The 25,257-nt window shown below is 38.3% G+C and overlaps 2 protein-coding genes across 3 annotated transcripts in view; both read right to left on the bottom strand.

Moving 5' to 3' along the window:
* The window catches only part of LOC114256113 (uncharacterized), a 45,057-nt gene that overhangs the window by 12,515 nt on the left and 7,285 nt on the right, over nt 1-25,257 (bottom strand). The window contains exons 2-5 of one of the 2 annotated variants that reach the window (XM_028195690.2): nt 22,306-22,398; nt 7,882-8,093; nt 336-480; nt 176-248 (exon numbers count right to left, since the gene is read on the bottom strand). In XM_028195690.2, the coding sequence (XP_028051491.2) occupies nt 176-248; nt 336-480; nt 7,882-8,093; nt 22,306-22,398 (523 nt within the window). The remainder of the gene's footprint in view (nt 1-175; nt 249-335; nt 481-7,881; nt 8,094-22,305; nt 22,399-25,257) is intronic. The other variant, XM_082904433.1, reaches the window with a different exon arrangement.
* LOC145806720 (uncharacterized) lies at nt 17,440-19,295 on the bottom strand. The gene is made up of 2 exons (XM_082904432.1): nt 17,883-19,295; nt 17,440-17,739 (listed from the first exon to the last, which is right to left on the bottom strand). Exons 1-2 carry the CDS (start codon nt 19,156-19,158, stop codon nt 17,705-17,707), a joined length of 1,311 nt encoding a protein of 436 aa, XP_082760558.1. The 5' UTR covers nt 19,159-19,295; the 3' UTR covers nt 17,440-17,704.

Raw genomic sequence — 25,257 nt, 5'->3', positions numbered from 1 at the left:
AGTGGCTGTAACAGGTGGTGATAACCACCACAACCGTTACGTAACGGTTGCGGCCGCTTTTTAAAACCTTGATCATAACATTCTCTATGCTTCTTTCATCCGTAGCCCTTGACATTATAAGCATTATTACCAAACAATGGTGTGACTATATATCCATGGTGTCATATAGGAATACCTGACAAAGAATACTCCTCACTGACTCTGGTGTGGCAACAGATTTATAAAAAAATTTGCCAAGTGCAGTATTCCTGACAAGAAGTACAATTATTTTAAACCCTAATTGCCAAGTTTAATACTCTAGAATATGTAAGAAAAACAATTTTATATCCAATTACCTCAACAAACTCTGAAATGATCTGATTAGAGGTCTTCCATACCATGGTTGCTTCTTAATATGAAGCATACGAAGAGATAGATTTAAAAGGATAATGCCCGTGCAGACTTCAGGCTCCCTGACTGCTGCCTGAAGACCAACAACTCCTACGGCAAGGCAATGATGACTCTTTTCTTAGGCACACATCATGTTAATCTTATCTTTGCAAAATTCAAAGGAATGCAAATAATCTATGGCACTGTTTGTTTCAATAATCAATAAAAAATAAAGGCAGCAAAAGAATGCATCAATTCTGTTGAATGAGATATGTATAGTGTGATAAGAAGAGTCGTATCACAAATCAAACATAAAATGAGACTGGAGTATGTATTTGCCATTTTCTCCCAAGGGAAGATGCCTTGCATATTAAGACAATATCTTTGAAAAAGTTGAGCAAGGCACAGGACAGTATGGAGGGTGCAGCCCTTCTCCCAAGGGTCCCCCAAAGTTTTAGACAAAATATAAAAACAAGCCAGTCTCCTAAAATAAAAACAATAAGAAATTTGGTTTTGGGTTGGATGCTTCCAAAATTTCTAACATGGTATCAAAGTTACATCTTAGGCAATGTTCTAAAACCCAGACCATTGATCAAACCAGGAAAACGACCTGGTCAAGGGTCACTGGTTCAACCGGAATAAAACCGTGATGTCATAATTACCTTATAAAAGATTATGAAAAATATACGGTTATTAGAGTTTGTGTCATGTATGAAAACTATAGGGACACTTAGCCCAAGATTGCCTACACAATTGGAATTACAGTAAATTTTGGAATTAAATTTTGCTAGGGTTAAAGTTCAAAGCGGTAGAAGAAGGCTTTCAAGAATTCTAGATGAAAAATGTGAGATTTTGGCATGAAAATTTGCTAGGGTTAAGGTTCAAAGAAGTAGAAGATGGCTTTTAAGAATTCTAGATGGAAAATTTTTTGATTTGGTTTCATTTTCAAAAATGGCAGATTGTTGGATTTCCAAAGCAAAGACTATTTGAGAACCTAATGGTTAACTTGATGGCCAATATGTACGAAAGGGTTTGGGGCATCATTATAGGATTTTGGGATTTAAAAGTGCACTTTTTGAGGATTACGAATAAATAGTAACCTAATAACAAGACTCAAGTAATTTGTGCAAAGGAGGAGAAGATTAAGTCTTAGAAGAGAAGGAAATAGATGCTTCACCCTCGCAACAATTAACAAGATTCATATAAAAACAATCTCAAATTCTCGTAACCCAACTCTCTATTTGCAAAGAAAGATTACATGCATACTTATAAGCTGAGTATCCCTAACTACTAAAACTAAATAATACATTAAATCTGTCTAGTAGCATTCTAATCTATAAACAATATTAAATAAGACTCGAACTAACCCTAAACATTATTTATGTAAAACCCTAGATGTGCTCCTTGTGAAATTCCATATTTGTCGTTTTCCGTTCTGAAATATTCGAGTCTAAAATATTGAGGGGTGAATAGGCTAATCAATTAAAATTTATAGTTATTTACTCAATTTTGGCCTTTAATCCAATTAACACACTGAAAAGAAATCACACAATAACACCCAAATATTAAGTGAAAAAACCAAGAGGGAAAAATCACGGTCCCAACACCAAATAGAAATCCACTATGAGATCAAAGAATAGAAAACACAGTCAAGAGGACTTACAACTGTAGACCTAGGTTTACCTAACCCCGATGACTAGTAATTACTCCATGAGCACAATCAGCCTTCTTGATCTTCTAGACACCACGGAGCAGCAGTCTCGTTTTCCGTTCTTGAACGACTCTAATTACCCAACCGGCCCTAGGTGTATAAAAAACAATGCAAAGATATGCAAGGTTTTGAGGAATTTTGAAAATAACTCATAAAAATTCTCTCACAATGATCAGAATATATGCTCGGAACTTTTCTAGAGATTAAGGTGTTTTGGCTGTGAAAACACAATGGTTAAGATCCTGAAATATGAGTTCTGGAGGTGTTTAGATAGAAAGTATCAAAAACGAAATTGGAAAAGGCTAAATGAAAACCAAAGCTACGATCGATAGCGCCCAAAATGCGGTCAATTGCCTGTCAATCGCTAGCTACTAGACCAAAAATATTTTTGAACCGATCGATACTATTTGAAAATCATTTCAGGTGATCCCCTACTTAACTAGGGTTATTTTGCACTTGTTTTTCAAGGAAGGTTTTTGTATATTTTTCGAACTCTTTTTCTGAAAAACCTTTTTCAATACAATTGAACCATATATGTAAACCTTATCTAAAAGGGTAACAGAACGAAGCTTTCAATTTCGGTGTGACAGGCTTGGTATGACAAATGACCAAAGAGTCCTCACAATTAAAACACTCCATTACAACCCAGTTTTATACATAAAAATTGTCAAGTCAAAATATACACTTACACTTTCCATGCACATCATCATTGTGCTGGGGATATAAAAGGGTGGGGATCGTAAGTATGGATGAGATGACTTTTGGATACTAATTTAGGATTGATCTTAACACTGAAAAGTTCCCCTAAACACTAAGGTGGTTGATGTAGGACATCGAGAGAATGAAGAAGAGAATAAATCACACCAAGAAAAATAAACTAACATAATGAGGTGATGTCAAGATTCCCCCTTCTATTATCTATATGTTAAAATGTCTGACGTAATGAGGTGATGTCAGCAACTTTAACTATTAGAATGTCAAAATTGCCCCTGTTCATCTCTTTCTAGGAATGCAAAGATTAAAGGGTAAATTACACTAACCTCCCTTCAAGTTTTATATAATTGCAGAGACCTCCCTTATGTATTATACCAATAGGTTCAACAACATAAAATCTCAATCCATATCATCTTCTTCCTCTCATAAACTAACTTTATCTCTATATTGTTTCTAATTCATTTTTCTTTATTTTTCTCACATTTTTTTAATCATTTTCTTTTCTTTTTTTTCCCTTTTTGTGCAATCATGACCCACTTTCTATCTCTACAAAAAAAAAAAAAGTTCACCATCTCCGTCTCTATAAAAAAAAAAAAATCAATTTGCACTACATCCCTCTTTACCCATTTTCTTTCCTCTGTTTTTTTCACTCTTCTTTCTATTTATTCTCTCCTTCATTTTTTTTTATGGTGCTACTGCAACCAATAGTAGTGCCACATAAAAAATAAAAAAAAAATTGGTGATCTTCCCTCATGCTCCTTCCTCCATTTTCTTTCTTTTTTTCTCCTTCATCACTGCTAGCCTGTATCACCCAATACCACACCAACGTACGAAACATGTATATTCTTTTGTCTTGTAAACATATATGTGTATTAAATATTTTTTAAGAAAAATAAACATAATAACATTTCATATTTATATAAAAACGAACCCATAAATATTACCAAATACTACCTCATAAATATCGTGTTGCTTTTTTTAAACTTCTTTTTTCAACAATTTGCACTACTTATTTATACATATATAGAAAAAATATCATTTTTATATTATCACAATCCTATATTATTCTCAAATTTTAATTTTTATCTAAGTCCTTCAATTTCTAGTTGATGCATATTAAAAAAATGCAGGTCAATATTTCTCACCTAATTAACAAAATTTTTAAAAATAAATATAAAGTATAAAAAAAAATCTAATCCTATTACAATAAATTAAAATTATTTGATAGGGAATAAAGGATCAAGAACTTATTTAAGAATAATAAACCAATCAAACAATTTATCATTTTCTACACCTAAAATTAAAATTGAACTTTACTTGAACGAAGAAATTATTTGAGAATAATAAAATACTCAAATAATTTGTCATTTGTTGCACCTTAAATCTATATCTCCATCTTTATTTCTCGCATTTAAACTATTTTTTATTTAATTAAATCTTAAAATTAGTTCAAACAAGAAACATGGATATTCTTTCACCTTTTTTAATGGTTGATTTTTTATTTATTTTTTATTTATAAAAGTTGAAAAACTTATAGCGGAAAAAAATAATGCATAGTTAGGGAATTACAATTACATTTTTAAATTTTTGAAAGAAATAAAATGATAATTTCATATATATATATATATATTGTTAGAATTTACCATCACCTACCACCACTACCACCTTACCTACTCCACTAAACCTAACCCACTACACCACTACCACCTCACCTACTCCACTAAACCTAACCCACTACACCACTATCACCATCCACTACACACCATCCACTACACCTACATCTATATAAGGAACCATTTGTAATAGACAGAATATGTATCAATAGAACAATAACTCATCAATCAATAATATACATCAATATATTTTAACATGGTATCAGAGCCAAGTTAAGCACTTAGTATTTTTCGCTTCACCGGCGGGCGGCAACCTCACCTTGGCCGCCCGCCGGACCTCAACCTAGTCCGCTAGAATTTCTACACATACCTTGAAATTTCTTCTCATCCACGACCCATCACACTGATACACACACACGGCAGAAATCTCTTTCCCTCAGCTATCTTGCAGCTTCCTCAGTGACTTCAAACCCATTTGTTCTCACAACACATGCAACTGAAACCTCTCCTGCTGATTCATCTTTCATCGGCACAATAGCAGCCTACAAACAGTCACCAACAGCTGTGTGAAGTCCCAAGGCCCATGTTCACGCGCCAACAGCTGCGTGTAGTCAGCAACATCTTCAACAAACCCACTACACCTCCTTGCCGAAGCAAAAAAAAAAAAAAAAAAAAAAAAAAAAAAAAAAAAAAAACACCGCATCTGTCGCCGATGTAGCAGCGACGCCAGCAATCCGAAAACAGAACACCGGCGTGGAGGACCATCCCGGTGGTGATGAGTTTTTTGTTGTCCGCAACAGGCAAGGATGCAACTGATGATTTTGAGGATGTCGGCCACAGTTCCAGTGCTAGGGCACTGATAGGTTAATTCTATGTTGGTGACATCGATTCAGCAACCAGCCCATTTTTCCTTTCGGAAATGAATTGATAAAAGTTGCAAAAGTTCCATGACAGCAACTGCAGTCAATTATCATAACAGGCTTCTTATTTGCCAGTAAATCAAAAAATGCTCTTCACTTGAAGCACTTGACTTCACCCATGCCTTCAGTACCTATGTTCCAGAGACCCGGCATCACCTTCTGCTGGAACGGCGACAGCGCGTACGCCACCGCCTTCATCCTCACCGGTGTCTTCCCCATCCTTCTTCTTCTTCTTCTTCTCTCTCTCTCTCGATGCACACTATAGCAGCTCTCGTCTTCGTCGTCTCCTCAGGGATTGGGTTATCTCTCTCTCTCGTGTTTTTAAACCCATTTTTACTTTTCTTCTTTTATTTCTTTATTTTTTTTTTCTTTTCCTCCATGAACACCACCGACAGAGAGACTAGTGCTGTGTGTGAGTTGTTCTCCCTGTCAGTATCTTCTGTGTGTTGATCCCTTTTTTCCAACTAAAGGAGAAGCTAGAGCACATGGATATGTGTGTTTTTTTTTTTTTTTTTTTTCTCTCTCCCATGTGACCCACTCTCCAACTCACATTTTTTCTTTTTCTTTCTTTACACCCACTCCTTCTTCTTTTTACTACTTTGTTTATTTATTTATTTATTATTATTTTTTTTTTTTATCTCCTCCTTTTTATTTTTCAAACATGCCACGGTAGTGCAACCACTTTACAACCACTCCTTTTTATTTTTACTCATTTATTTATTTATTTTATATTATTATTTTTTTTATCTCTTCCTCCTTTTTATTTTTAAAACCCATTTTTTTCTTACACTTCTGTTCCCCACTCCACTTTCCTCTTTTCGTTTCTTTTTATTTTCCTATTCTCTACTGATTTAAATATCACCTTTCTTTGTTTTTCTTTTTTTTATTCCTTTACCATTAAACAAACACAAAAAAAAAAAAAAAAAAAAACAAGACTTGCACACCAACCTCTCCTTTTATTCATGTCGGGGCTCACCCCGTTCACCATTTTACATCACAAAAAAAAAAAAAAAAAAAAAACAACAACAACAACAAAAAAAAAAAAAAAACACATCCACAGGCGGGATTTTTTTTTCTTCTCTACTCTACTGCAGGTCTCTTCTTCTTGCTTTTCTCTTGGGTATCCCTTCCCGGCGCTGCCTCCATACTTCCCACTCCACTGGGCATGATCACTACTCCCTGCTCCTCCCCTGCAGCATATGGCGGACCTCCAAACCGGAACATCACGGTGGCCTTCCGCTTCAGCTCCTTATTTTCTGCTTTCAGCACACTTATCTCTGCTCGCGCATCCTTATACATGCGTTGGAGCAGCGCCAGCTGGGAGTTTAACTGCTGCACCTCATTTGCCCTACTCTGCAGCCGATTCGACAAGTTTGTAACCGCAGTCATGGTTTCCACACATGACTTTAATGTATACTGATTGGCTTCCACATCCGACTACACTGCCATTCTTTGCTCCACAGACCGCATCGGAAAGTTCAGCGGAGTAAACTCCGGGGCACTCGGTTGAGGTTCCAGTGCCACCGCTCCAGTTCTCTCTCTTGTTGACTCGTTGAGGTCGGGAAAGAGGGTGAGCAGTCCACGGGAAGACGAGGCCATTTTCTGGGCAACAAAGTGTTACAGACTATCTCTCTCAGCACAAGGAACTCTCTTTCTCAGCAACACAAAGGATTTTTTCAGAGGTTTCTCTCAGTTTTTTCTCTGCCTCAGCCTCTGCCTTCGTCTTGGTTAAATAGCCGAGGCAGCCACGCGCATCGCGCGCCTCTTGACGCCCGACAAACTATATCCCATGAGGCTATGAATAGTGTTTAAAGGGTATTATGGTTATTTACACAGCGAAGTTAACATTGGTTGGGCCAAATTAACGAGATGGGGGAACCTTGACAATGTCAAAAAAAGTAAGGGAGGTCAATGCAATTTCAAAAATCATTGGGAGGTCCTTGCAATTATGCAAAACCTCAAGGGAGATAACTATAATTTACCCAAATACTAAATAAAATAAAATAAAAACTTCATCGCACTATTTAAAATGAGTGGAATAGTTTGAAAAATGAAATCATTTCCATGATGTACTAGGATAATTTCCACAGTAACAACAAAAATGGAAGACCATAACATTAAATTGCCTAGATTCTTCATTACCCCAAGGGTTGACTTGGTGGTAAGGCCTTGGGTCTTGGCAGTGTGCTCCCTCCAAGGTTCAGAGATCGAAACTTCTTAGGTGCTAACAATTCCTTGAAGCCATCGGACAGGGAGAAAACCCTTGAATTAACTGTGGTACACTTATGGGAAACTCGTTACCAAGGGCCTATGCACCTTGGGGATTAGTCGGGCTTTGATCCAAACACCCCGATTCCAATCAAAAAAAACATTTTCCTAAATTCTTTCCAAAAAATAAGCAAGTGTGTATCCTCGATGAGGAAATAAAATACATAAATATTGTACCTTCAATCAATTATTTGCAATCAAATAATCAAGGAGAAGATCAATTAAGCATCAATATGGATGACCAGGGATTAAACTCAGAGAAATCAGATAAGTAAAAGATGGTCACCTCCAATAGAATTGCATATAAAAAATGCTTTGTCTTTGACCACATCAATACAGAAATCATTTAACTGGGCAGCCCATGTCTCAAATGTATAGAAGGAGTTAGCTTCAAAGTCACTAGGATTTGGTTTGTCTGAATAACCATAACCAATAAGATCGATTGAGAACACCCTATGGGAACATGCAAGCACTGGAATATTTTTCCTCCAATGGTCACTGTTAAAAGAGACAAGTGAGTCATAATTACTGACCAATACACAATAGGTAAACCAATTTAAAAATGTCAAGGGAAAAAACCTTTTGATAATTAATTGCTAATATATTGTGAAACAATATATCCAACTTACACATTTAGCATGCATACTTGAAAGAACAAGATGTGAAAGCAATAGGAAAGGTCAAAAAGTTCAAGCTTCCAAGTCCCAACAAAACCCAATAAAAAGAAAGAAAGAAGGAAAGCAAGAAGCTGGTTCTGCGAGTGTCCCTCAGGCTTGGGAAAACCTTCAACAACGTGATAATGTTGATTGCCGACAAATATTTAATCACATTATACACGACTGCAATCATGTGTTTCTTGTATACTTGAAAATATTTCATCATCCACAATGTTGATGCCATTCTTAAGCATACAGTAAAGGAGACTCGCTTTTTGTTAATAACGGAAAAGTCCACAATTGTAAAAGAAATATCTTGTGCCACTTACTCAAAGAAATTCATGAATTTCCTAGTAAAAAATGATATCAAGTCAAATTTTGGTTTCTCTATTTTGCCTTCCCAAAACAAATCACCATACACTCTCGTGGCAACCTTCTCGGCTCCTACACTACTACTACTACCTCCAAACCATACGTTACAATAATCTCCACCATTACCATCAAATGAACAAGAGGAACTTGCCATTTGAATGGTAAAAAAAAAAATATTTGTCTGCCATCACTTTGCTACTTCTTTTTGGAATGAACTTCACAATGATTGATCCGATTAAGAAGCATCCAAAGGCATAGAGTTTAAACTTAAACTTACATTCCATAGTACTTCATATAAAACTGTTGTCCTTATGGTTATTAGTATGAATAAAACCACTAACACCATCCATCATGTTAATCAAAATTTTGAATTTATTTTACTCAACACAATTTTACTCACATGACAATATGTCAAATGAGCTTTAATTATGTAGGTCGGACCTATTCAGGATATGTCGTATCCCTTAAATACAATCCCTTGTTTCAAGAAAAATACCTTTTATTCCAACTTCTTAATATCAAAACTCCCATCTAGACAAAGAGCAGGGTAAATTATTTGTTTTTTTTAAAAAAAATTTAGGGACTGAACCCAGATTATTTATGTAGTTTGCCCAAGAATCCAAACTGGGGAATAAGTTTGAATCGGAATCAAGGCAAACATAGTTCACAGAATTAAAATTTAAGTTTTCATTTGATTTTATTTATTTGGTTTTGTGACTGTTTCCAATAGATTTGTTTGCTTACATATGTGTGTCAACAAGTCTGAATAGAACCGCAAACAAGTTTGACCATAATCAAGTCAACCGTAGTTATTATTTTAAAATTTCTTTTGAAAATTATATGATCTTGTGACTGCACCCAACAGAATGGGTTGCCTATGTATCCGTGTCAACAAATCCAAATGGAACTAAAAACAAATTCGACCAGAATCAACTCAACCATGATTCTTGTTTTGAAATTTGATTTGAAAATTATTTGGTTTTGTGACTGCACCCAACAGAATGGTTGCCTATGTATTTGGTCAACAAGTCCGAATGGAATCAGAAACGAGTTCAACAAGAATCAAGTTTGTTATTGCACCCAATGGAATCAGTTGCCCATGTATCCACGTCAACAAGTCCAAATGGAATCGGAAACAACTTCGACCAGAATCAAGTTTTTGTAGAAATTAGAATTTGGTAAAATTTTTTTGGACCTGAAGGCTTTAACTTGAGCCTTAAGAAACTTGAATTTTTACACCATGATAGGCATACAATTTTAATTGGATGGGTTATTTTTAAGCCATGAAAAGAAAAAGTACTTTCAGGCCACTAGATGGGCCATTTTTACAACATGGAAGGCAAAGCATTTTTGAGCCACTAGTATTGAACAAGCAATTTGAAGTGCATTATAAATTATGTGTAATAAAATTTCTTTATGTGAAGACTATTTTAATAAATATTTTATTATATAAATTAGTTGAAAACTATTCAAATTTAGCCACTAATAAAAAAATTACTAAAATTAATTATTTTGTGAATATTTAATATTTCTGTTTGTAACTATTTCTGATAGAGATTCAACTTAAAAATCACCTTTCCTACTTATTTTGGTTAAAAACCTTGTTCAATTGATTTCTAAGGAACCCACACACATACATATTTATACACAAACATAAGTTCTTATTCTTCCAAAAAAAAAAGAGAGAGAGAAAATAGGTGGCCGGATGGGGGAAGTCACACCCACCACTTGTTGCTTTGCATGGAAGTCTAGACGGATCTTCTACAGGAGAATGATGGAAAATATTTGTAGTGTAGATTTGATGGGATGTCTCCCATGCAAACTTTAATTAGAGTAGGAAATTAATTAGGTTAGTTCAGTAGAAATTTAGGGTTTAAGTGTAGTTATATTATGCCTATATATATGTATGAGGGGCCCTCTTTTATTTGCTCAGCTGAAAGTTTGTAGTACAGAGAAATAGAGTAAGGAAGAAGGAGAGGAGAAGAAGAGAAGGCTAGAGTTCATCACTCATTCACTATCTCATTCCTTTCTTTTATGGCTATTAAGAAAACCCTCAAACCTTCTCATTCTTCCCTTTAAACATCAAAATATTTATGTGTTGATAGTATTTAAATCATGATATAGTACTATTTTGAAGGTTGCATGTGTGATTTATGGCATGTACTAGATGTTTGAAGACTTATCCTTGATTTGGTCTTACATTTCTTAAATATGTCCAAACTCTTGCACGAATTTTTAGACATTTTAAAAATCAAATTTTTGAGATGGTTTCTTTCTTCTAAGAAGTTGTAAATAATGATGTCTAGAACACCCATAAATTTTGGTATAATTTTTAAAGTTTCATACAAATTTATATTCAAAATATTCTAAACCTGTGTTTGGGGACAATTTCTTCCTTGTCTTCAAAAGTCACCAAATATTCTATTCTGAACCAAATCTAGTGTTTTCTAAGTGAAAAATGAAGTTTGAGAAGTCTAGTTTCACCAATAATTTTTGGATCATGGTTTCGACTTGTAGAATTTAGTGTGGAATTATTTTAAGAAAATGTGTCAGATCTGTGTTCTGTGTCTTCTTGCAATTTTTTAGAATTTTGCATAAATTGTTTTCCGGAAATTCTTTTTGTAAAATAACTATAGCATATTTATTGACCACTGTTAAAAATCTCATGAATTTTAGAGTTTTCTAAACATTATATTTGTAATTTTATTTCTAGAACACTGAATCTGGAATTCTGGAAAATAAAAGAAAAAGGGTCCAAAAGTGCAAACTTTAGTTATTTATGGAAATTAAACCCTACATCAGTGTTTGTGCTAGTATTATTATCTAAATTGTACCATGTTAGTATATGCATGCATAATGTAATTACTTAAATTTTTACGTAATGTTAAGACTTGATTTAATTTATTAATATATAATGGTCCACGATAATAGTTATCTTCAATTCAAAATTTTAGAGCGCATGTATTAGTAATTCTTGTAATAAATTGCAATAAAAATGGTACAGTGCAGGTTATGACTTAAATATGTAAACAATAGTGATTATCATAGTAACTGATTAAATGGAAAAACGGCTTTATGAAATTAGCGATTGACGGTTTATTACTAGTTGTTCTGGGTAAACCTTAGTTTTGAGATGTCTTAAGCAGGTCGTGTCGCGAAACCCTAAGATGGCGCGAGATGTATTCGAACCCTTATCGGTATTTCGCTTTTGTAATAAGGGTGGATGTGCGGGTGGCACAACAGGGAGAATACTCTTAGCAAACCATTCCCTTGGGATAGACTACAGATACCAGTACTTGGGTACGTAACCCTGGACGTAGGCATCCTTGGTAGTTATAGTTTGTACATCTAAATATTTGATCAAGTGGGGTTTCAAATCATCCATGGACATGGCTTAGCAGTTGGTTAAGTGAGTCTCCACAGCAAGGTTATAAGTGTCACTTGGTAAATTAAACTAGAAATTGTAATAAATCCTTGTAACTTTATGTTGCATGTATACTATTAAGTTATGATTATTATGTTCATAGATCTATCATTTTATTGAGAAGAAAGGTAGGTTTGTGGTGTTTTCTTTCTGGGCTTTGCAGCTCATGGCGTTTGATGCCAAGTTTTGCCAAGGAAGAGATGGAAGCTGAAAACAAAGTTAATGATATTGTGGAGTCTTGGTTGACTTGAAGTCTTGACTAGAGCCGCATAGTTTTTACCATATTAGTGTCCTAGCTACTTAAGTATTTTATGTTTATCGTTTGGCTATGGATATTAGGGGACAGTTGATCGCAGTACAACTTTCCACCTATGGCCAGATGGTGGATCGAACTTTGATTGTAGAACATGAATTGGCAGATGCCGAGCACATTCGAGATCAGCGATCAAGAAATAACAACCACTCTCGATCAAAAAATAACAACCACCCACAAAGAGGAGCCCTAGTACAGAACAATAGGAATCAATTCGCACTTGCGCCTTATGCTTGGAGGATTGCAACCACAGCACAGACAAAACCGAGGAAACCAACAAGGAGGAAATCCTGCAAATGAATTTCAGGGAAGGTGCTTTAGATGTGGTCAACCAGGACATCATCGAAATGAGTGTCGTCAAGGCAAAGAGTATTTTATGTATCAACGAGGGGCACAACAATATAACAAATGCCAACTAGGATAAGATTCCAAGCCTACCCAGAATGTTCAAACCAAAAAGGGACAGCCACAAACCTCCAGGAATGTAGGCCAACCAAGGACACAACCACAAGGAACTGGAGATGGAAAGAAGCCATGTAGATCTAACCAACATGCAACAAGAAGGATGTACGCTCTTAGGAAGATGTTGGCAACCCATTAGTGATTCAAGGTATGTTGATCCTCATGAATTCTTGGGTTCGAGTATTGTTTGACTCTGGGGCTTTGCATGCTTTTATATCCACTGCATGCTTGTCCAGTTTTACGTATGGGTAATTAAGTATAATCATATTATCATATATATAAGTTAGTAGTTAGTTTGTCAAAAATCCAAGCAGTAGTATATTAATACCAATAACCATCCACTCACCACCAAGCCCACGAGCAGACTAATAAACTTCACAATCAACACATTTTCATCTCCATAAGCAATAAAATTAACAAATTGGTATACCAATCATTGCAAAAACCAAAGTTCATGCACTCCCAACAGGTTTCAGTATATATAGGGAAAACATACCATTAATGAAAGTCATTAAAACACAACAGACCCCACATTAACAATCATAAAATATAGACGTATTGGCTCATTAGAAATCTATTTTCCAAATGCCCTAACACACACAAACTCTATCTTAGGTGGCGACTCCAAGCAAATCTTTCAAGGGTCTGGATAAAGCAATAAAATTAAACAATATTTCCATCATCGCTATTAAAAACTCAGGTAGCGTTTGGTAGAGTTTTCTAAATATGATTTGAGAATAAAGTTGTATTTTGAGTTTGTGAGTTTTGGAATTATGATTTGAGTATGGAAAATTTGTTTGGTAAATGAGTTTTGAAAAGAGTTTTGAATTGAGTGGAGAATTTTTGATGTGACATATGATATTTGATACAAAAACTTACAACTCATAACCAAATACACAACTTAAAATTCTATTCAAAGCTCATAAAAAAAATTTAAATATTCCGAATTTTTTTTATTTAAAATATAAAAAATAAAAGGTGACGATTGTTTAAAAAAAAAATGTGCATTGTTCCGGTCAACCGATCGGATGTCCGGGGGACAACCAGTTAACCCAAATTTTCCCGCCTTCGACAGAGTTTTCAAAAATAAGTGTAGAATTAATTTTTGAAAGCTGTAAACAAACATCACGTTCAAAATAAAGCATAGAACTAAAGTTTGAGAGCTCCACCAAATGGAGCCTCAGATTTTTCCCAATAACTATTAAAAATGAAAATTCAAGTGTAATAGCTGGGGTTTAGAACTGGAAACATTATAAACAACTATGAGTGTTGCTTCACCCTTAGGCTGTCAAATCCAAGTGAATCTAGTATGTAAATCTTGTGAACTATAAGGGAGATAGATTGTCACCGTAAAACAGACGACTCGTTTCCGATTTAAGGGAGCTAGCGACCCTGATTTTGGAAGACGAAGATCGAAAGGATATGGGACTCCCTCGTGTGGTAGGCGAGTACGCAGATGTGTTTCCTGATGAACTACCAGGATTACCTCCAAAGCATGAGTTAGATTTTACGATTGAACTGCAATATGGGACTTCACCAATATCGATAGCAAACCTTCAAGAATTGAAGACGCTGTTATAGGAATTACTAGATAAAAAGTTCATCAAACCTAGTACATTTCCATCAGGAGCACTAGCATTGTTCGCCAAGAAGAAAGATGGAACCTTGAGGTTATGCATTGACTATTGACAACTCAATCGGGTCACTATTAAGAATCGATATCCATTGTCAAGAATTGATGATACACACACTTGTTAATTTTAGAAGAGAAAAAAAAAGGTTAGGGTATGAGTGGTTAACCATACCCTTTTATATTAAATCATAAACATAAGTTAAGGCCTAAATAAAGGCCCATTACAGACTGAATGAGAATAAAATGGGAAATATCCTAACACTTCTAACACTCCCCCTCAAGTTGGTGCAAAGATATCTCTCATGCCCAGCTTGTCGAGAATGTCACGGAACGGTTTAATCCCTAATCCTTTGGTAAGAACATCAGCCAATTGATCCCCAGACCGCACGAAAGGCATACATATAATGCCACTAGTAAGCTTTTCCTTGATAAAATGCCGATCAATCTCCACATGCTTGGTCCGATCATGCTGAACCGGATTATGGGCTATATTAATGGCGGCCTTATTGTCACAGTATAGCCTCATAGAATCTGTGTGATTAATCCCCAAATCCCGCAATAATAATCGAATCCATAAAAGCTCACACACACCTTGAGCCATAGCTCTGAATTCGGCCTCTGCACTAGACCGCGCAACAACATTTTGTTTCTTGCTTCTCCAAGTAACTAGATTTCCGCCAACGAAGGTACAATAGCCAGAGGTGGATCTTCTATCAGTTACTGATCCAGCCCAATTAGCATCTGTATATGCCTCCACATTGAGATGACTATGCTTTGAGAAATAAAGACCCTTACCCGGAGAAGATTTCAAGTATCTCAGAATCCGCATAACCGCCTCTAAGTGAGTTGCACGTGGAGCATGCATAAACTGACTAACCATACTAACTGCAATAGCAATATCAGGCCGCGAATGGGATAAGTAAATAAGCTTACCCACTAGTCTCTGGTATCTCCCCCTGTCTACGGGCTCGCCTCCTTCATCCGCACTAAGCTTTAGGCCGGGTTCTAGTGGTGTATCACATGCTTTACTTCCAAGCATTCCAGTTTCTTTTAGCAAATCAAGCACATACTTTCGTTGACATATGAAGATACCATCTTTGGACCGAGCAACCTCAATGCCTAGAAAGTACTTCAATTTGCCTAAGTCTTTGATTTCAAACTCATTAGCCAAATACTCCTTTAATCGAGGAACCTCCTCAACATCATCCCCTGTGAGTACAATATCATCCACATAGACAATGAGGGCTGTCGTTTTACCATGTGAGGAGTGTTTCACAAACAAAGTATGATCTGTTTGACTTTGTTTGAAACCATATCTCAGCATAGCCTGAGTAAACCTCTCAAACCAAGCCCTAGGAGACTGCTTAAGGCCATAAAGTGACTTGCGTAACCGGCACACCTTTCCTGTGGTTTTAACATCCTCAAAGCCAGGGGGAATGTCCATGTACACTTCTTCTGCCAGATCTCCATGGAGGAAAGCATTTTTTACATCAAATTGATGGAGAGGCCAGTCAAGATTAGAGGCAAGGGAGAAAAGGACTCTGACAGAATTCATCTTAGCAACCGGTGCAAATGTCTCCTGGTAGTCCACTCCATAAGTCTGAGTAAAACCCTTGGCCACTAATCTAGCTTTGTAACGTTCAATTGAACCATCGGCTTTGTGCTTTACAGTGTACACCCACTTACATCCAACAGGTCGTTTGCCCTTAGGTAACGCAGCCAATTCCCAAGTGCCATTTTTAGCAAGCGCTCTCATCTCCTCCATCATGGCATGCTTCCACTCAGGAGTAGAAAGAGCATCCTGAAAATTGGAAGGAAGACTCACAGAAGAAACTTTAGACAAAAAAACTTTATAGGAAGAAGACAGATTAGCGTAAGAGACAAAATGAGAAATAGGATGTTGAGTACACGACCTAACCCCCTTCCTTTTAGCAATGGGAACATCTAGATCAGAAATAATTGAGTTACCTGGACCAGAAGAAGAGGATTTTGGACACTCATCAGAAGAAGAAGATAGCAGTGGAGAATCTGAATTGGTCTCTTGTATCCAATTAACTTTCTGTCTACCCTTGTCCCTGACATACACTTTGCCGTCTTTCACTGCAGATGGAAAGTCAGCATTCTCAATAGTTGGATCATCAGTAATAATAGTCTCAGGAGTCGCAATAACTGATGGTGATGGTAGTGATACAGGAGTCTCAGGAGGCGCAATAACTGATGGTGATGGTAGTGATACAGGAGTCTCTTCACACCAAGGCTCCCCCTGAAGAGATGACGGGGACACCGGGGATGAGAGAAAATACGACTGGGATTCAAAGAAAGACACATCCATAGAGACAAACCATTTGTGAGAGGGGGGATGATAACACTTGTAGCCCTTGAGTGGCGGAGTAACCCAAGAAGACACACCGAAGAGACCGAGGATCCAACTTACTACGGGTAGGAGAATGATTATGAACAAAGCACACACACCCAAAGGTTTTGGGAGGAATGGAGAAGGCAGCAGAAGCTTGGAAGCCAAACAAAACCTGAAGAGGAGTTTGTTTAAGAAGAACTTGGGTAGGAAGCCGATTGATGAGGAACGCAGCAGTGAGAACCGCTTCCCCCCAATAGGATCGAGGAACGCGCATTTCAAAGGATAAACAACGCGCAATATCAAGAAGATGCTGGTTTTTACGCTCGGCAACACCATTCTGTTGAGGGGTATTGGTACAAGAAGTTTGATGAATAATACCATGAGTGGCAAAATAGCTGGCAAGTCCAGAATCAATGTATTCCCCCCCATTATCAGAACGCAGAATTTTGACAACTGCCCCAAATTGAGTGCAAAGCATTTTATGAAAATTTTGAAACACAGAAAACACCTCACATTTGTCCTTCATAAGATACACCCAGGTAGTCCTAGAACAATCATCAATAAAGGTGACAAACCATCGTTGACCCTTCAAAGACACAAAACGAGAGGGACCCCATACATCAGAATGAATCAAAGAAAAAGGAACTAAACTTTTATTAATAGAAGGAGCAAAAGAAGCACTGTGTTGTTTGCCAAGTTGACACGACTCACAATGAAACTCAGAAACATTATGTTTCAAAAAAACAGAGGGAAAAAGATGCTTAAGTAACAAAAAAGATGGATGCCCAAGACGGCGGTGCCACAGCCAGATGTCTTCCTTGGTAGATGGAGACTGAATGGATGAGTGAGCCAGCTTGTCTGTTTGATCCAAGAGATAGAGACCATTCTCGTGTCTACCACTGCCAATCATCTTCCTCGTGATAAGGTCCTGAAACAAACAATGGTCAGGGAAAAACGTCACACTACAATTTAAGTCCCGTGTAATACGACTCAAAGACAAAAGATTAACACTAAAATTGGGAACATGTAGGACAAAAGATAAAGGGAGAGAAGCAGTGGCATGAATTAAACCTTTCCCAGACACAGAAGAAATGGTACCATCAGCAATGCGAACTTTATCCTGCCCTGAAGAAGGGGTATACGCGGAGAACAAATCAGAAGAACCAGACATGTGGTCGGAAGCACCAGAATCGATAATCCAAGGTAATGTTTGATGAGAGAGAAAAGCACTTGTAGAAGAAGCTAAGTTACCTGACTGGGCAATATTACCTGAAGATGAACTAGAGGCCCGACGGTCTAGCAAGTGGCGAAGAGCAACCTCCAACTCAGAAGTAGAAAACCCCGAGATATCAGCAGATGAATCAACTGGAGCTGTGGACTGTGGCTCAACTGTATCAGAATGATGGGCTCGGGCATTGGGCCCACGGCCTCGAGACTGTCCGGAGCGACCCCCTCGAGAACTAGAACGGTCTCCACGACCGCCAGATGGTTGCCCATGCAACTTCCAACAAGTCTCACGGGTGTGGCGAGGGCGACGACAAAAATCACAGAAGAGTGTATCCTTCTCAGAAGGAGGGCGAGAACCACGATCCCCATCTCGAGAAGGGGCAGAAACTAAGGCAGATCGATCAGAAGAGGCAGCCGGAAGCATAGCAGAACGACGACTCTCCTCATTCTGCACATAAGCAAACGCTTCTTGGAGAGAAGGAAGAGCATCCATACCAAGCACACGACTCCGAACAGGATCAAACTCCACATTCAAACCTTCCAAAAACTTGAAGACCCGGACTTGTTCAACAAATTTCCGATAACCAGCAGAATCTGTGGGGCAGACAGGCTTGTAGTCTTGAAGATGATCAAGTCGCTTCCACCCATTGCTAAGGAAAGTAAAATACTGGAGAATAGTCATCTCACCCTGAACAGACCGGTCAATAGAGCGTCGTAACTCAAAAGTCTGCGAGAAATTACCTTTGCGAGAATATGTAGTGGCCACAGCCTCCCAAATATCCTGTGCTGTGTCCATAGACAAGTATCCCTCACCGATCTCCGGAATCATAGAGTGTATCAACCAACCCATGATAAGAGAATTGGTAATCTCCCACTGATCATAACCTGTATCGGTGATACTGGGAGCCTGAACACGCCCATCAACATATCCCATCTTCCCTTTGCTCTTCAAAAATATAGTCAAACTCTGCGACCACGCTAGATAGTTCTGACCATTAAAGAGAGAGGTGGTGATTTTCTGGCCAGGGTGGAGGGAATCGGTCATCGAAGTGGTCAAAACAGGACTCGCGCCTTGTGTAACAGGCTGCGAAGTAGCAGACTCACTAGTCAATTCGGCCATAATGACGTCACGACGGAACCCTCACAAACACATCCAGAGTGAATCACAAACCCGAAAGATGGGAAGATAATAATGAATTTTAAAATAAAAATTTAAGAGGACATTTTTTTTTTTTTTTTTTATTTATTTAGAAGACAGATTAAGGAGAGGCAGATATTACGAAGATAGAGAGAAAGATGAAGACGAAGGTGTTACGTGCAGAGACAGAGAGATGTCATCGAGGACAGACCACAGGGCTCCAAGCTAGCCGAGAGAGAGATGAGCCTGTGCCTTCGACTGGAGTCGCGACTCCGACTGGGGCTGTCGGAATCCTAGGTGCCTTCGACTGGGGCTGTCGGAGCCCTAGGTTGTGCCTTCGACTGGAGTCGTGATTCCGACTGGGGCTGTCGGAACCCTAGTTGCCGTCGACTGGGGCTGTCGGAACCCTAGGTGGCTTCGCCGGAGGCTTGCAGGCTGGGGTGGTGATGTTGTGGCTGCCGGAACCCTAGTTGCCGTCGACTGGTTTTGTTTGTTTTGTTTTTGTTTTTTTGTTTTTTTTTTTTTTTTCTCTCCTTCTAGGTCTGCTCTGATACCATGTTAATTTTAGAAGAGAAAAAAAAGGTTAGGGTATGAGTGGTTAACTATACCCTTTTATATTAAATCATAAACATAAGTTAAGGCCTAAATAAAGGCCCATTACAGACTGAATGAGAATAAAATGGGAAATATCCTAACACTTCTAACAACACTCACATGCTAAACCATCCACCAAGGGCCATTGCGCACTCGACGCATTGCACTAGCCTGTAGCATGAGCAGGACAACGTATGTCCATAGCCCTCAATTAGCATTCCGCCTTCCCACAAGTTTGCACAATGTGCCTTGCATGATGGCAATGCTTCATGCCATTCAAATGATCACAAGCATAGCATTGTCACCAAATCGCTAGCTAGGCTACAGGACCCTCACGTTCACGGTTGAACCCAAGCCAATGTTCACGAGTTAGCACATGAGGTCTTAATGATAGCGCCTCAATAAGCCAATCCGCTCAATCTAAGATGACACCACAAAATACTACAATGCGCGGAACAGCGAGTGCGTATGTAAACCTCCTGCTAGGATATGACAAGTAGTGTCGGCACTCATGCCCCTCGATGACACTATCCATGGGGTTTCCATACCTACATGGAGACCAATGACAACTCTCAATAGTATGTCAGAGGCCCGCCCTTTGGTCACCTAAAGGTTGCCCATTTGCCATCAAGACTTGCTTGACACCCACCAGCGTGCATCCATGGGCAGGCTGGTGTGCAAAGTCATTGGGCATGCATTGGACTACTTGGGGCCAACACGCCACTTGCAAGCATTGCGAGCTCAAGTCGAATTGTTAACTCGTGACATCGTGCCACGGGCTGCCCCAAAGAGCCCTTTGATGTCCCACGAGTGCCAAGAGGTGCCCAAGCAAAGAGCCAAACATTGCCCAAGAGATGCCCAAGACATGGGTCAAGCGTTGCCCAAGCAGCCCCATGGCAAGCCACATACCAAGCAAGCCTAGAGCCAACCTTTGGCCCACAGCAACCACCTTCGCACATATGGGATAATCTAGCCACTTTTTGCTGCACATCCAAGGGTGTGTGACTAATATAGAATATATACTTTGATGTAATACAAGGCATGTTGCCTATTTCCTTTTTTTGTAATTATTATTAATTTTGTAATAGTCATTATGACTCCTCAAGCATACCCAATGTTTCCTCCTGCCACTCTGAAAAGGCCTAAGAAGCTATTATAAGGAGGGGGTACCCACGTGATGAACCAGACCACTTGTGCCTTTAATGCACCCCAACTCAGGCCAGGGCTAGGGCAATTTTGCAGCACATTTGTGCATTGTAGTGGCATTGTAATTTCACTCTTTTGTTAATGGAATTATTGTTATTTCGCTCCTAGTTTGTTGCTTCCATTTGTCATACTTTTGCTTGTATCTGCTTTGGTTGCTTGCTTGTAATTTGCTTCCATCGAAGATTTGAGCTTGCTTGGCTTACCTAATGGGACTTGGTAAGCGCCACACGAGGTGTGCTTGTGTTTGAAACCTCGCCCCATGACACATAGGCTTGTGAAATAAGGTTTAATGGTACGAGAAGGGTGGCTAAACAAATCCAGTTTGAGATTGAAATTATTAAAATTGCAACAACACAAGGAAAAAGAATAAGGAAGGAAGAGGAAAATCTAGGCATCACATCTAGGGATGGGATACATCACACGATCCAAAAGAAGCTCCAAAAAGCTCAAAAAATTCTCTAAAACATATTCTCAATTGAATTTGAAACATTCCATAACTTTAAATAGCCTTCTAAGAACTCCTAATTCTAATAAGACCTGACTCCTAAATTTATAAAATAAGGCCTCGCCTTCCAAAACCTATTTAATCCTACTAAAATCATGTGTTATGACCAATAGCATATTTCACTCAAAAGCAGAACCATAGGCAACCTTACAACACATGTGATCATGTCCAAAAAAAATTGAAATTGGCAAAATACCCTCTGTAAAACCATTAGAAAACAGACAAAAGCCAAACTAGATTTAAATCTAACATAAATAATCATAAAATAAGACACTATTAAGGCTGAAAACTTGATTGCACATGGTTTCAATTTGCCCCACCTTGAATTTATTTGTCAATTCCAATTTTTGCAAGTTCTTTAATTTTAATTTTTCTTGAGCTTTTTACCCATGACGAGAATGAACTTTGTGTTTTTTTGTTTTTTTTTCTTTTAATTTCACAATATAAAATGTGCCCATCTTTATTAAGGTGTTGTGAATCTTGAGATGAAAGAAAGGAAAGTGTCGCTCATGATAGGTTAATTTGTAAACATTACAAGACCAAAAATAGCTCTAGCTGATAGGAAAGACCTCCCTTATCTCATTATTACAACTAGATTATACCAGTACATTTTTAAAGCTCCATAAACTGTGTGTGTAAGTTTAGCCTAACCTTTGAGAACTCAAACCATTCACATAAAATCCTCGTATAAACCAATTTTGACATTTCAAATCATAGAAGCAACAAAAAGCATGAAGATAGATAATTTTTTGTGCCGAGCAGTTTGTCCAGTTTAATACCTATATCAATTAGTAGATGACAAGCAAAATATGAACGATGAGGACCTGTTTGCTCCAAAGCCGTGAACTAAAACTAATACAGGGCCATTGTTCCCAGAATACTGATAGCGAATGGAATAGCCCCTCCAGTTCCAACTACTGCAAGACACACAAAAAAATTGTTGCATGAAATAATCAGAAAGCCAAAATATTACAATCTATTTTGAAAATACTCAAAATCATCCTTGAATGGCCAAGCATAAATACAAATTGATTTTCAAAAACTATAAAAATAAATGAAGAATCGAATATACAGTAGCTCTCCCAAGCTAAGTAGCACAGACACGGACACGACACTGAAACGCCGACATGTCAATTGTCAAAAAATGCAAGACATGACATACTAGGGACACGTTAAATTTTTATATTTTTACAAATTTATTATGTCTTATATATGAATAATTTATTCAAATATAATGAAAAATATATAGGGCAACACTAATTACATTAAAAAGCTATATATTTCAGAACTTAAACATTAAGATATCATTCACGTAACAATTATATTCTTACACAACATTGAAATACGCAAGATGTATTCATTTTAATGATATTTCAAAACATATTTAGAGTGCATAAAAGAATGCAAACCATTGTTATTATAAAGGTATTCATCACATAGGACGTATTCAAAGAGTTCAAGAAGTAATCAAAGTATCCACGATGGGTCGATAAAGAGCCAGATATTATGCATTTGATTTTTTAATTAAGACACGTTGAAAAAGTGTTGGACATGCATTTAGGACTGTCCGAAGTTGTCAATGTCCAACACGACTGAGAGAAGTTTTCAATATCCTGAAAAACCATAAGCTTTGCCTCAATGCCTCGAAATGCGCTTTCGGGGTAGGAACAGGGAAATTCTTAGGGTACATGGTGACTCACAGAGAAATCGAGGCAAATCCGAATCAAATCAAAGCAATACAAGAGCTCGAAATACCAACAAGGGTAAGGCCTCGTTTGAGAACAGGCTAATTTAGTAACTTTTTGGCTATTTGGCTAAAAAGGTAGGTAAAAAAAACTTGTATGTTTGGGATGACTTTTTGGCTAATTACGAAAAGATGTGCAAAAAGTAGAGAGAAAAGAGAATCTTTGACTTTTTGGTATGAGTTGTTGGCTTTTTGGCTAATTTAGTAACTTTTTAGCTAATTGGCTAAAAAAGTAAGTCCCCAAACGAGGCCTAAGGAACTACAGATGCTGGCCGGAATGGCAGCCGCCCTGAATCGGTTCATTAGCAAGTCTTCAGATCGAATGAAGCCTTTCTTTCAGCTACTAAGGAAAAAGGTTACATTCGAATGGGGTCCTGAATGTACTAAAGCACTGCAAGGCCTCAAGAAGTATCTCAGTACACCACCTCTCCTGTCCACTCCAAAACCGGGGGAAGAACTGTAACTGTAACTGTATCTGGCAGTTTCAGATCACGCCGTAAGCGTAGTACTGATTCGCGAAGTTGAAAAGGAATAGAGGCCGGTGTAATACGTTAGCAAGACTCTCCTAGATGCCGAGACACGGTACCTACCCTTGGAGAAGCTGGCTTACGCACTACTTATTGCCTCAAGGAAGCTACAACATTACTTTCAAGGTCACACCATCAATGTCCTCACTAAATTCCCCCTCAGATCTGTCTTCAGCCGAGCCGATTTCTCCGGCTGAACAGCGAAATAGGCGGTTGAGCTTGGTGAGTTTGACATTCGGTATCAACCCAGGACAGCAATCAAGGCCTAGGTCTTGGTGGATTTCGTCACTAAATTCGCTCCCACCCAGAGCACCGAACATCAAAACTCCAGCTCGATATAGGTGTCGCGCACCACCGAATTGGGAAAGTAATGCACTTCAGAAGCATCGAAACTCTTCATTGGTGACATCTGGCAGCTCTACGTTGGCGGATCATCCAATAACTGAGGCTCGGGGGCAAGGGTAGTACTTATATCACCAAAAGGATTTATCTGGGAGCATGCTCTTAGGCTTGGTTGGAAGGCCTCTAACAATGAAGTAGAATATGAAGCACTGTTAACTGGTTTACGCAGTGCCGAACACTTCAGTGAAAAACAACTCCTGGTTTTCAGCGATTCTCAGTTGGTTGTCAACCAACTCACTGGGGTCTATGAAGCACAAGATAAAAGAATGGCCATATATGCAAACAAGGCAAGGGATGTACTTAAAAAATTCCAATCCATACGAGTGGAACGAATCAATCGGGACAGAAACAGTCACGCTGATGCTCTGGCCTACCTCGGCTCATCAGTAGATGCCAATGATGCTAGAAAAGTGTGGGTTAAGTTTGTGCCAGAACCAAGCATTACATCTCCAGTCCTCTGCACTAACCTAGAGCCGAGCTGGATGAATCCAATACTTGTTTTTCTAAAATCCAGCACTCTCCCTGAAGACAAGAAGGAAGCCAACAAAGTTCGACACAAATCAGCTCGGTTTTGGATCTCACCATCTGGGAAGCTATACCGACGCTCTTATCTCGGTCCTTATCTGTTATGTTTGCATCCAAATCTGGTCAAAAATGGTCTTTACGAAATTCACGACGGGATTTGTGGATGCCACGTTGGTGGAAGGTCATTAGCACACCGAACCCTCACTCATGGGTACTGGTGGCCACGGAAGCAGCAGGATGCACAGCAATATGTTCAAAAGTGTGACAAGTGTCTGAGGTTCGCTCCACTAATTCATCAACCAGTCAAAACTCTTACTCCACTTATTAGCCCGTGGCCTTTTGCCCAGTAGGGTCTGGATATCGTTGGACCTTTGGCATGGGGCACTGGGAATAGACGATTCTTCATCGCTACAACCGACTATTTCACCAAGTGGGTTGAAGTTGAAGCACTGGCAAGCATCAAAGAAGCAGACACAAAGCGATTTGTCATGAAGAATGTCATGGTCCATTTCGGCATCCCGCGGGTACTGATTGCAGACAATGGAACACAGTTTGACAGAAAGATCTTCAGGAAATTT

The sequence above is a fragment of the Camellia sinensis genome, chromosome 14, assembly GCF_055761805.1.
Source record: "Camellia sinensis isolate YWXY chromosome 14, ASM5576180v1, whole genome shotgun sequence".
In the NCBI taxonomy this organism is placed as follows: Eukaryota; Viridiplantae; Streptophyta; class Magnoliopsida; order Ericales; family Theaceae; genus Camellia; species Camellia sinensis.
This window is presented reverse-complemented; position numbering and strand designations above follow the sequence as displayed.

Coding starts and splice junctions, on each gene's coding strand:
- LOC145806720 (XM_082904432.1), bottom strand. CDS start 19,158: ATGGCCGAATTGACTAGTGAGTCTGCTACTTCGCAGCCTGTTACACAA. Junction 17,740..17,882: donor TTCTTCTGTGTCTGGGAAAG/GTTTAATTCATG, acceptor TGTTTGTTTCAG/GACCTTATCACGAGGAAGAT.